The sequence below is a fragment of the Entelurus aequoreus genome, linkage group LG09 (assembly GCF_033978785.1).
Source record: "Entelurus aequoreus isolate RoL-2023_Sb linkage group LG09, RoL_Eaeq_v1.1, whole genome shotgun sequence".
Classification (NCBI taxonomy): domain Eukaryota; kingdom Metazoa; phylum Chordata; class Actinopteri; order Syngnathiformes; family Syngnathidae; genus Entelurus; species Entelurus aequoreus.
This window is the reverse complement of record NC_084739.1, coordinates 81,902,335-81,916,119: the sequence shown is the minus strand read 5'-3', so window position 1 is coordinate 81,916,119 and position 13,785 is coordinate 81,902,335. Positions and strand designations below refer to the sequence as shown.

General features: G+C 40.9%; 1 protein-coding gene across 14 annotated transcripts in view; it reads right to left on the bottom strand.

Annotated features, from left to right (window-relative positions):
* Positions 1–13,785, bottom strand: part of camk2g2 (calcium/calmodulin-dependent protein kinase (CaM kinase) II gamma 2) — a 201,675-nt gene that overhangs the window by 86,494 nt on the left and 101,396 nt on the right. For 5 of the 14 annotated variants that reach the window (XR_009827376.1, XM_062059586.1, XM_062059588.1 and 2 more), the window contains exons 13-14: positions 12,345–12,404; positions 5,807–5,847 (exon numbers count right to left, since the gene is read on the bottom strand). Coding sequence is in view for 13 of the 14 variants with exons in the window: in XM_062059586.1 (XP_061915570.1) it covers positions 5,807–5,847; positions 12,345–12,404 (101 nt within the window). In the remaining variant the exon portion in view is untranslated. Of the gene's footprint in view, positions 1–5,348; positions 5,382–5,806; positions 5,848–12,344; positions 12,405–13,785 lie in introns of all 14 variants that reach the window. The other 9 variants (XM_062059593.1, XM_062059594.1, XM_062059597.1 and 6 more) reach the window with 3 other exon arrangements.

The window sequence follows — 13,785 nt, the reverse complement described above, 5'->3', positions numbered from 1 at the left end:
CTCTTTACCATGCAAGGAGGGGGATGGATGATGATGCCAGGGAATACCCAGGTGCGGTATTCCGTGGCGACACAAACAAAACACAGCGAAACAACGCCAGCGCACACAGCTGTGGGGTGACGGAGTGCATCCGTTGATGACACGATGTGGCGTCGCTAAACCGAACGTCAATCGGTCATGAGGCGGAGTAATCTGAGGGACGTGTTCCGGGTAGGTGCTGCTGTTTTGGCTGGCAACAAATAATTAATTAATGCTGACTAACTGTTACGGTGAAGTTATTAGCATCTGTTCAAGGTTTCTTTGCTTTAAATGGTCATTCATTCTTGTCTTATGGTAACTTAAGTATATAGTGGTTAGTAGGGCTGTGAATCTTTGGGTGTCCCACGATTTGATTCAATATCGATTCTTGGGGTCACGATTCGATTCAAAATCTTTTTTTTTTTTTTTCAATTTAACACGATTCTCGATTCAAAAACGATTTTTTCCCGATTCAAAAGGATTCTCTGTTCATGGAATACATAGATTTCAGCAGGATCTACCCCAGTCTGCTGACATGCAAGCAGAGTAGTAAAGCTTTTATAATTGTAAAGGACAATGTTTTATCAACTGATTGCAATAATGTACATTTTTTTTAACTATTAAATGAACCAAAAATATGACTTATTTTATCTTTGTGAAAATATTGGACACAGTGTGTTGTCAAGCTTATGAGATGCGATGCAAGTGTAAGCCACTGTGACACCATTTTTTATTTTTTACAAATGTCTAATGATAATGTCAATGAGGGATTTTTAATCACTGCTATGTTGAAATTGTAACTAATATTGATACTGTTGTTGATAATATTCATTTTTGTTTCACTACTTTTGGTTTGTTGTGTGTGGTGTTTGTGTCTCCTCTCAATTGTTGTGTGTGGTGTTTGTGTCTCCTCTCAATAGTTGTGTGTGGTGTTTGTGTCTCCTCTCAATTGTTGTGTGTGGTGTTTGTGTCTCCTCTCAATTGTTGTGTGTGGTGTTTGTGTCTCCTCTCAATTGTTGTGTGTGGTGTTTGTGTCTCCTCTCAATTGTTGTGTGTGGTGTTTGTGTCTCCTCTCAATTGTTGTGTGTGGTGTTTGTGTCTCCTCTCAATTGCTCTGTTTATTGCACTTCTGAGTGTTGCTGGGTCGGGTTTTGAAATTGGATTGCATTGGTATGGTATTGCTGTGTATTGTTTTGTTGGATTGATTAATTTAAAATAAATAAATAAACAAATTAAAAAAAAAATACTAAAAAAATTTATTAAAAAAATAAATCGATTTTAAAAAAATGAGAATCGATTCTGAATCGCACAACGTGAGAATCGCGATTCGAATTTGAATCGATTTTTTCCCACACCCCTAGTTGTTGGTGTTCTTCCGATGTACAGTCTAACAATCAAGTTTGTAAATAATTGTTTGTGTCACTCGATACCAATATCTATAGTCGTGGAATTAACACATTATTATGCCTAATTTGGACAACCAGGTATGGTGAAGATAAGGTCCTTTTTAAAAAAAATAAAAAATAAAATAAGATAAATAAATTAAACGGACTGTATCCCTTGCAGACTGTATTGATCTATATTGATATATAATGTAGGAACCAGAATATTAATAACAGAAAGAAACAACCCTTTTGTGTGAATGAGTGTAAATGGGGGAGGGAGATTTTTTGGGTTGGTGCACTAATTGTAAGTGTATCTTGTGTTTATGTTGATTTAAAAAAACAAGAAACAAAAAAAAAAACTATACCGATAATTAAAAAAACGATACCGATAATTTACGATATTACATATTAAAGCATTTATTGGCCGATAATATCGGCAGGCCAAATTTCCGTTTCCCTGGAAATTCAAACTCTTCAACATTCAAACCATTCCAACATTCAAACTATTTCAGCGTTTAAACGATTTCAACATTTAAATTCAACATTTCTACATTCATGCTACGTTCCACTAGCATTTCAGTTCAGCGTCAGCTCTTCAACATTCAAAACATTCCACTATTCTTACATTCATACTACATTCTGTCACCATTTCACTTCAACTTCAGCATTGGAGCATTCACACGCAATTCCTTCAGGAATTGCCTCTTCTAGTTATTTTTTAAAAAATGTATTTATTTATACATTGACCTGATCACTGACTGTATGACAACGGTAGAGGAGCATTTAGAGTCAAAATAAATCATGTGATTAATCTGCATGTATAAATGATTAATGCAATATTTTTTGTGATTGATCATATGAATTAACTTTTTTATTTTTGACAGCCCTAATTTTTGTGCGCATCCCTTCGCTAGTCACTAAAAAGCAGGCTCCTGTACATCTCGGCTATAACAATAACCCCTCATCTTTTTCATATCATTTCCCATATTGCCGTTTCTTGACGCTGCAGACATATGGCGTTTCGTTTTATAGCACAGCAGCATGTAAGCAGGTGACGCCCCGGCTGCAAAATGAAAGTCGTTTGTCTGTCAGGATTTAAGAGCGTAAATACCGCACAGGTCCGCGGGGCACAAGCTGGGAGAGACCCCCGAGGCACAAAGCCCGCCGTTTGAATTGCTAATGTCAACATCGCAATTTATGTTCAATACACGACGAGCACACAGGCGGGAGGAGGAAATGGAAGGCTGCGAATGAGAGAGAGAGAGAGAGAGAGAGAGAGAGAGAGAGAGAGAGAGAGAGAGAGAGAGAGAGAGAGAGAGAGAGAGAGAGAGAAAGAGACAGAGAGAATATGCAAACAATGAAGTGAGGTTAGAGTTGGAGACGTTGCTGATGATGCCGATGATGACTATACTCGTTACTAGACAACAACATTGATCCTGCAGCCTCGCCCAGCACATGATGCACCGCTACAGTAGGAGTGTGTGATGGATACATGCCACTTTGTACAGCACCATGCCAAAGTGCTGCCTCGTTTAGCCATTCATCACAATATCTGCCCCTTGTGTGTCTGGGTATTAAAATGGCCTCTAACATGCCATAGCAAAACTCATTTTCTCATCTTTTTCAGGCACAATGATTGTTATGTTTATGATTTAGGTCTATGCATGCAGCGAAAAGTAGTTTAATGACGAAATTGATAGGTATTTTGAGTAAAGTTTGTTGTTTTATTAACCGTTCTTGTATGTTGACATACTATAACTTAAAATACCCACATGTAATGTATCTCAATAGTATTTGACTATGTAAGGAGGGGGGTTGGATGATGATGCTATGAATACTTGCCATTCATACCTTCAAAAAATCTTATTAATTCAAAATAAATTCTTGAGAACAGTGAATTGTTCCAATAGTCTGTCTTCATCTGCTCCTATTTTCAAAAAGACAATATTTATTGTGAACATATATTGTATATTTACAGTATTTGTATGTACTATGGTTGTCCCTTCCATCCATCCATCCATTTTCTACCGCTTGTCCCTTTCTGGGTCGCGGGGGGTGCTGTAGCCTATCTCAGCTGAACTCTGGCAGAAGTCGGACCCTGGACAAGTTGCCACCTGGTTGCAGGGCCAACACAGATAGACAGACAACTTTCACACACTTAGTGTTGCCAATCAATCTATCCCCAGGTGCATGTCTTTGGAGGTGGGAGGGGCCTATCCCCAGGTGCATGTCTTTGGAGGTGGGAGGAAGCCGGAGTAGAACCCACGCAGTCACGGGCAGAACATGCAAACTCCACACAGAAAGACCCCGAGCCGGGGGATCGAACCCAGGACCTTCGTATTGTGAGGCACATGCACTAACCCCTGTACCACCGTGCTGCCCTTTGGTTGTCCCGAGACCAATATTTTGGTACTGGTACCAAAATGTATTTCGATACTTTTCAAAATAAAGGGGACCACAAAAAAATGTCATTATTGACTTCATTTTGGCAGAAAATCTTACGATACACTAAAGTATGTTTCTTATTGCAATCAAATAATAATTTTGGCATTAACGGTGCCATATCTAGTAATATGGCCAGAAATGGTACTGCAATCACAGTCAAAATATTGTAGTCCCCTCCCACTCTGCATGACTGAGGTTGCCGGATAAGCAGCCGAATCCTACTCCAAGGAACTTCAAACGGCAATCGACGAGTCCTACGCTGTGGGTTTCTCTTGTTTATGCTTCTTCTTGCCACATTTGACTAATGTCCATTAGCCAAATGTATTTGTAAAGTTACACAGCAATATTTTAGTCGGGAGTGGGGACAGATTGTTGGTATTACCCTGCTAAAATGTCTGGTTTGACCGCACGTACCAAATAAAATTGCTTTGAGGTCGGTAAGTAAAACCAGAACTATTCCGTACATTAGGTTATAAGGCGCACAGTCGAGATTAGAGAAAAAAAAGGATTTAAAGTGCGCCTTAATAGTCTGGAAAATACGGTACTTGCTAATTATATGCTAAAAGCTCACTACTGTTACTCAAAAGACTCATCTTTGTCTTAGGAACCTTGAACAAAATGAAAATGATGTTGCCTAAGACTGATCGATACACGTCTTGAGTAGTTCAATATGTGTTTTATGAGATCTGGAGTTGGAAAAAAAAGACAGAAATTTAAGGTTGAATGACCCACATGCTAAGCGAAGCAAGCTTAGGCTTTCCCAGGCATGTCTAACTTAAACCAAAATATTGACATTATAATGCATTTTTCTGTCTTGCATTGAAGATTTGAGCAATGTTGAGGTGGGGTAGCTGCTATATTTTGAGGAAGACGACAATGGACAAGAATGAATGCAAAAATAGCTAAATATATATATATATATATATATATATATATATATATAATTGCGTAGATCAGTGCTTCTTAAATTGTGGGACCGGCCCTACTGGTGGGCCGTGAGAGCCAGTAGGACTAGTATTAAGCCTCTTTATATATGCTTGAACAATACCCAAACCTCCAGCTAGGTGGCAGCAGTGCTTCAATAAATATATATCCTTTGGTTTACCGTAAATATGGTAGGCAAGAGGATAGACAGTATAATGTCCTTCAGAAGAACACGCTCTTTATTTTAAACAAGTGCTAGTCGAGCTTGACAAATATAGATAAATAAATATGTTAATAGTATTTTAATTAAGGGGGGGCGTGAACATTTTTTTGTCCCTCGGGGGTGGGCATGACAGAAAATATTTCCCCCAGTGTGTGCCTGGATGGTTTTTTGGCGACACGGAGAGATGCAAGGATGGAGGATGGACATCAGATATGAATGCCATGAAAAGTGTCAGACGGCGACAGCTCAAAGGCTAATAACGTGCTACAGAGAGGGTACGGTTTGAAGAGCCACGAAAGGAGACAACGGATGACAAAATGGAAACGGAAGCGACCGACAAGAGCTCATCTCACCATCAAACAAACACTCGAGCTGGACTTCCTTTTCTGACAGACAGCAAATGGAGAGGAGGAGGAAAGTAAATAAAGGCTCATTGGGCAGCAAGAACAAAACAAAAAACAAACCAGAAGCAGTACAGAAAAAGAAGAAAAGGAAAGCGGCTACGTACGCTGACAGATAAAGAAAAACGGTGAGCCATTTATAGAAAAGAAAGGGAAATAGCTGGAAAATAAAGCTTTTGGGATATTTTTATTAATGATGGCGCTCCACTGCACGCACTACTCACGCTGACCAGCAGGCCAAAAGAAACAACCGGCTTTACAAGTTCAAATCCCCTCTTTAAGAGAGAGCATGAAATAGTCCTGTTTACAACCTCTCCTAAAGCCAAGGAACCTCAAGAAGTTAAAGACAGACAGAAGAAAAGGACAGAAAAAGTCAATACAACTCTTAACTTGGGCTGGGGAGAACTTACCTTCACGCCGTCTGACTTTTTGTTGAGCAAGGTTTTGCACGCTGCAAGACACAAATATCGACAATGAACTCAATGTAGTTAAACAGAAGAAGAAAAAAAACATTATTACAGCAGCAATGCTAGCAACTGCTTACTCAGCTGGACCCATTAATCCACACCAAACGTTACATAATTAGTGTCGGCTTTAGTCAACGTCCGGTCATCTTTCCTTACCTTCCAGTTTGAAAAAATTGGAAGGAGGAACGCAAAGGTAAAAAGAAAACACGGATGTATTTATTTAATGTTGCCATTTAACAAAAAAAACATTGACATGCGGCATTCACGGCAAGGACGGGGAAAACACACACATACTCGCCATCAACTTTGCACACAGTAAGTATGGCCAACACTGTTACTTACGCTTAAATGTACTTGCTTTACAGAATAGGTGTCCAAACTTAGAGAATGGAAGGATGCAGGGCCACATAAACACATTTTGTGTGTTAAAAGCATCACAATATAGGTTAATATATGCAGAGTATTCTGAATAACTCACGTCTGAACTTTTTGTTGGTGTATTTAATTATATAGATCGTTAACAAAAGTATTTGATTCTCAGAATATGCAAAAAGTGAAGTGTTTTCCCTACATCCATTTGTGGCGGGTAGCCATGACTACATTTGGCCCTAACCATCGCTCATGAACACATTATTCCAACTTCGTACAGAAAATGGCATCAACCTCATGTGCACTTTATGTTGAAGAGGTTCATTTAGCCTACTGATGTGTATTTATAAATGGTTGATTTATATAGGCTAGTAAGGTAAAATTTTGTACCTGACAAGTTTCGGCTACTTTGCTTCTGCAGCCTTCATGAAAACTGAAGGCTGCAGAAGCAAGGTAGCCGAAACTTGTCAGGTACAAAACTTTACCCTACTAGCAATGTTCCCTCTAATTTGTCATTTGTGTGAGCAAACGCAAAAACTTCCTGAGCATTGAGTGGAGGCCATGTGAGCAACATCAGACGTGCACACTGTGGCTACACCAGCAGCACACCTGTCCCAAACCTGACTAAATAACAAGTTTAATCTCCATCCATCCATCCATTTACTACCGCTTGTCGCTTTCGGGGTCGCGGGGGGTGCTGGAGCCTATCTCAGCTGCATTCAGGCGGAAGGCGGGGTACACCCTGGACAAGTCCCCACCTCATCGCAGGGCCAACACAGATAGACAGACAACATTCTCTTATTATTATAATCAAATGACAGCAGTCATTTCCATGAGATGATTTTCTAATATAAGTGTTTAGGCCCACTTACAATGACAATAACAAAAAATATTGTTTTTCATGAACTGTGTACTTCTATTGTTTGTCTGGGTGGAGGTCCTGCTTTGGAAATAATTTGTACCCCTTTCAGACATTGCATTTAGTTCCCATTAAAACATTCACATGTTGCACAATGAGATGTAAGCAGGGGATCATGTGTACATTCCTGCAACTTCCTGTTTGTAAAAAATATATTTATACTAACAGCATTTCATGATTAATATTTATAAATTAAGATTCCTAATAAATGACACTAGAATAAGCACACATTTGATTGGTAACTCATAGTGTAACGACCTGGAATGACACTTTATGTGTGGTGTTGGAGTTGTCCGACTTTTTGTGTGGCTGTAAACACATCACTGGCTAAGTGCCATATGTGCATGTGTTGGTGCAAGTGAGAAAGAGCGAGCGGCTGCTGTTGATATAACAAAGTTGCTTTTGGTCTGGTTTGTACTGCAGAAAATGACCAGTTTTGCTAGATATAATTTTTTTAACCAATGTTTTGGTGATGTGTTTATGGCCGACAATAAAGAGTTTTGCTTAGTAAAGTGATGGATGGAATTCATGTCCTCAAAGCGCCTCGACAGACGTTACAATATTTGAACAATGATGACGAAAACTGTTTTCTCAGTCGTGTCCGTCTGTTGAAAATTGTTATGCGCTTATTTTTTTATTTGATTTTGTGCGTGGCATAGATTTGCCGTGCTCAGAGGACGCTTGAGCAGTGCGCAATTGCACAGGCGCGCACCTTAGAGGGAACGTTGCTTACTAGCCTATATAAATCAACCAACTAACTCAGGGTGCATGAAGAATACCGGACCAGTCATTATCAGGCCAATATGAGGAATTATTACGTCACCCTGATAAATCCAAAACATAAAAAAATAGCTTTGTTAACCTTTTTTTTTTTTAATTGCTCCAATGAGACAAGTTATAACCGTGTGCTGTAGGTGGTTTCGGGTGGGCAAATCAAGCGCTTCTTTTTTCTCCGAGATGCGTCAGTTTGCACATACTTTTAAGACGTGATAAAGTTAAGTTGTATTCTTGGATAAGTCCAACTGCGTGTGCTAAATAGTTTTATTTGCATGTTTTCATGCAAATATATTTTATCTAAGGCTGCAGCTAACGATTATTTTTCTATCGATTAATCTATAGATTATTTTTTCGATTAATCGATAGATAATTTTTTTCGATTAATCTATAGATTATTTTTCCTTTTACCGATTATTTTTTTATTCAAAATGAAGATGAAAAAATAAATATAGGCCCGTTTTTTCAAAAGGCATGGCTTTTATTTACAAAAAAAAAGAAGTATGGCCACTCAGTCAACATTGACAACAACATGACTAAATATTCTGTAATAATGTAAACATTTAAAACTTTTAACATTTAACAAAATTAAAAGTAGCTTATTTGCTCTTTAATGTGCAAATATAAAAGTCAACATCCAGTGCAAATCTTATTCTGCAATAGTATAAGCATTTCAAAAATATTTTGCTTTAAAATGTGCAAAAATAAAGAAACATCCAATACAAAAAAGTGCAAAACGAAATATTCTGTAACAACAGTGTAAACATTTCAACAGAAGTGAAAGTATTGCTTATTTGCTAAAATGTGCAAAAATAAAGATAAACATCCAATACAAAAAAGTGCCAATCTAAATATTCTGGAGCACTGTAAACATTAAGTATTGCTTTTAAAATGTGCAAAATAAACATCCAGTCCAACACAGTACACAATAACCAATTCTACTCATTCCAGTGAGTGTGTTCTGAAGGTTTGCATATTTGTGTAAATTGTCCCTTTTAGTTTTATATATAGATCATTTCTGTTAAGGGATTAATTATTATTATTTATTTCCATTTCATATAAGTTGTTTGGGAAGTTGTAATGTATTTTCGTTAGATTGTTTAACCGTTGCCACGGTTACGGTTGCCATGGTTACGGGCACTTCCGTTTCCGCCGGCAGGTAAAAAAAGTGTTTAAAAGAGCTCCGGCATTTGACAGGCGGCGGAGCGTCGGTAATACTACCCGGAGATAGAGATAACCACAGTTGCAGATCAGATAAGTAACTAGTACTCTAAGCGTTGTATTTAAGTTTGTTATAAGTGACAGTTAAGTGCCAGTGCACTAGTTTAAGTTTAAAGACGTTTTGGGCGCTTCACGTTGCCAGTAGGAGGTGAAGCGCATGCTAACAGCTAGTTAGCTCACCGCAGCTCGCACCTGTGTTTGTTGGCTGCACCGTGACTTTACGAACGCCAGGTTCAGTCACGTTTGGACTAAGTTTATAGAAGAGACACTCTCCCCTGTGACTATTTATTGTTTGGAGAGTGAACATTGTAGAGTTTAGTTGTGTGCTATCGCGGCTACCTTGCTGCGAGGGAAGTGGACAGCGCGAGGTACAAGTGTTATTGGCTCGCGCTCACGGGCTAGTCGACAGGGAGGTGACCCAGGACGAGGCTGGTTCTCCTCTCGCTCCAGGCTAGACTCGTGAGGGAGCTAAAGGGAAGCACGGCCGAGCCCCCCCTTCTCTACTCTACAACGGGAGGTGTCCCCCCTCTCCAAGGCCCCCTTTGTATCCAGCATTTGCAACTCACCACCCCCACCCCTACGTGCACCAACGATCCAGCAGGACTACAACAGACTATCTTCTGGCCCAGCCAAGGGGCCCAGGTTGGACTGTGTGTGTGTGTTGTGTAATTGGTTTAGTGCGGGAGGTTTCATTGGGGAGGTAGCGTGTGAGTGGGGATGAGTGTATGAGTGTAATCAATGTGTTCATTATTGTCAGATTATTGTATATTATATGATATAGTAAATTGGTTAACTATATAAGTGGTGTCCTCTCACTCTCTCCTAGACTATCTTTATTTGATAAATAGTGAAAGTTAGAGCATCCCCCTAAAGAAAATATACAGTCCTTTACCGGCTCCCGAACAGAGTGACTAACAGTTGTAATGAAGAAAGGTTAGCATGTCTACATGCTCTGGTTCTTTTCTTGTTTACAATATTCCCAGCAGCTGAAAATAGGCGCTCAGAAGGGGTCGATGTGGCTGGAACTGAGAGCTAATTAGCCTTCACCTCAAGCCAGGACTGCGAGTGAGCTGAGCTGCAGTTTATATTCCTAGAAGGTCAACGGGCTCATAGTGATGTTACTAGTAGTTGACTGGGAGGTGTTTATTATCATTTGGGGAGAGTCCGCTGCCTGATGCTCACCTGCTAAACACCTATCTGCTCCACGCTGAAGCGCTGACTACATGCGCTCTGAATACACACTGCTGATTGGCTGGTAATGCTTCGTGTGTACCAATCAGATGGTTGTGTGGGTGGGACAATGGTGCGTGCTGAGACAGAGACAGAGGAGCGAAGCAGCTTGTTAAGTCTTTAGCAGCTAAAGTTAGCTTTAGCTTAGAAACTCGTTCGGTACACCCCCGTACCGAACCGAAAGCCCCGTACCGAAACGGGGCTTTCGTACGTAACGAAACACGTACCGTTACACCCCTAGCAGATACAAATGACACATTCATGTTTTTGTGTAATGATGACAATGTATGCTCGCGCGGACGATTGACTAGTTGATGGTTTTCTTTTCAAATGTTCGTTCATAGCCGTTGTGCTGCTATGATAGGCCATTTCCGCTCGACACAGTGTGCATACAACAACATTATTAGGCCGTTTATTGAAATACTCCCACACTTTTGACCACTTTTGGCATGCTTCCCCCCCACCCCCCCCCCCCCCCGCTCGCACCGCTCGCATTGTCTGCTTTGATCGTCTGCTTTGCGCTTCGCCATGACGGTAGTGTGACGTAAATATGCGACGCACAAAAACGGCGTCGACGTATTTACGTAACCGATGACGTCGACTACGTCGACGCGTCGTTTCAGCCTTAATTTTATCAGCATATATTTTTCATATTCATGAAGACAGACACGCTAAATGGATTGCGCTCCTTATTCTGCTCACTTAAGAGACACAATCCTCTGCGCACAAGTTTAGTAGATCAGCTGTGCGTGTGCTATCAAGTTTTAGTACACGCAAACCTTAAGTAGATCAGGCCCTTTGTCTTTGTTTGAATATTTCCTACCTCCATGTGTGTACAAACTATAGAACGGTAAATTCCAGACTACAAGCCGCTACTTTTATAACACTGCGGCTTATAAAACGGTGCGGCTAATTTATGGATTTTTCTTTGCTAACGGCCATAATGTTTTGTGTTCAATAGTTTTCAGTAAACTCAAGCAGAGACACTGAAAAGCTGTGTTATTGTTTGTGCTAGGTCTCCATCTTTTGGACGAGTTTTGGACACCTCAAACACATACACAGAATGTCGTAACATAAAGACGCGCCGCAACCTGTACATAATAGCATAAAAAGCACAGAACAGCTCCATTTCAAAAAGAGAGGTAAAACAAAAGTAGTGAACAGAAGGAAAAAACAATAAATAAATACAGTGATAACGTCGGACAAGCAGAAATGCACAGATCCATGTTTGTTTACAGTGGAAGTCACTGTTTCTTCAGCACCTGCAGTGCGCGAACTCGTCCAAATGATGGTGCCATAGCACAAATGACAACACACCTTTCCGTTTGTTAGGTTCTGCGCATGTCAAAATAAAGTATTCCGGTTCTGCGCATGTCACAGTAAAGTATTCCGATTAAAAATGCACGTCATAATCAGATCATTTTTTTTGCATGCATATCAACACAGCAGGCAGGCAGGACATTGAGGTGCATTGCTTTATCATGGAGTACCATGCAGACTGGCACACTGTCTGCTCCAACACATGCTTGGCTGGCCCTTCGAGGCGAGGCCATGCAGGGGGGTGGGGTGGAGGCAGGCATTGACTGGGCATCGGCCAAATACTGTAGTGTGGATATGAAATTATGCAAATGTATCATTACAGAAGATATCTTTCTGATTGGAGTATGATGGCTAAGCTGCAAAGGTCTACAAGTGTCGGTCACAGGAGTGTTGCATCCTGTGCACGCGTTTGTCAGTGTGTGTGTGTGTGTGTGTGTGTGTGTGTGTGTGTGTGTGTGTGTGTGTGTGTGTGTGTCCAAGATGCCCGGGTGCAATGACAACAACCAGTCAAGAGTGGCCAGGTAGTTGGTCAGGGGTCGGGGAGGGGTAGTTGGGTCTATTCCGGCAGCCCCAGGCCTGCATGCCAACAACCCGAATGCAAAGATGGCAGAGTCCCGGCCGGACTGTAGCCGTCTATAGCAGACGTACCTTCCTGTGCCATGGCGGCAGTGCTGGTGGTGGCGGCAGGGCTCGTATGCTGCCGTCCCACTAGGGGACAGAGAGGGATTCAGCCTCACTTCAGTCTTTTAGGCCCAGGGTTTCATTGACGTGAAACAGCTCAGATCATGCGTGACCCCTAATAAGCGGGACATTCTCTTACTTAACCCTCGTCCCTGTGCCTGCATTCAACACGCTAATATCGGACTGACTTCACACTCGTGCTTGACGCTTTCTGGATGTCTGCACGACTCAGTCTGGATCAATCCGGGCCAATCAAAACCATTTGTCAGTCAGCTGCAGGAGCGGCTTTGCTTACATTAATGCATTAAAACACCAGCAGCAATAATGCATCAGCCTACAAGGCCATCAAGTTGGCCGGCCCTTAGACCGGCGCTCCATCAAGAGTGTGGAAGGGAGGAAATTGGAGACAACACCCATTGTGCAGAATCAAAACTGCACAATAAGTAAGGCTCGCCCTACATGGGATGTTAGAGCTTGAATATACAGTCGTGGTCAAAAGTTTACATACACTTGTAAGGAACATAATGTCATGGCTGTCTTGAGTTTCCAATCATTTCTACAACTCTTATTTTTTAATGAGAGTTTTTCTCTTGTTGGTCACAAAAAACATTCATGAAGTTTAGTTCTTTCATGAATTTATTATGGGTCTACTGAAAATGTGACCAAATCTGCTGGGTCAAAAGTATACATACAGCAATGTTAATATTAGGTTACATGTCCCTTGGCAAGTTTCACTGCAATAAGGTACTTTTGGTAGCCATCCACAAGCTTCTGGTTGAATTTTTGACCACTCCTCTTGACAAAATTGGTGCAGTTCAGCTAAATTTGTTGGTTTTCTGACATGGACTTGTTTCTTCAGCATTGTCCACAAGTTTAAGTCAGGACTTTGGGAAGGCCTTTCTAAAACCTTAATTGTAGCCTGATTTAGCCATTCCTTTACCACTTTTGACGTGTGTTTGGGGTCATTGTCCTGTTGGAACACCCACTGCGCCCAAGACCCAACCTCCGGGCTGATGATTTTAGGTTGTCCGAAAGAATTTGGCGGTAATCCTCCTTTTTCATTGTCCCATTTACTCTCTGTAAAGCACCAGTTCCATTGGCAGCAAAACAGGCCCAGAGCATAATAATACCACCACCATGCTTGACGGTAGATTGGTTGATGGTGTTCCGGGGATTAAAGGCCTCATCTTTTCTCCTCCAAACATATTGCTGGGTATTGTGGCCAAACAGCTACATTTTTGTTTCATCTGACCACAGAACTTTCCTACAGAAGGTCTTATCTTTGTCCATGTGATGTCTGATGAAACAAAAATGTAGCTGTTTGGCCACAATACCCAGCAATATGTTTGGAGGAGAAAAGGTGACACAGCAGATTTGGTCACATTTTCAGTAGACCCATAATAAATTC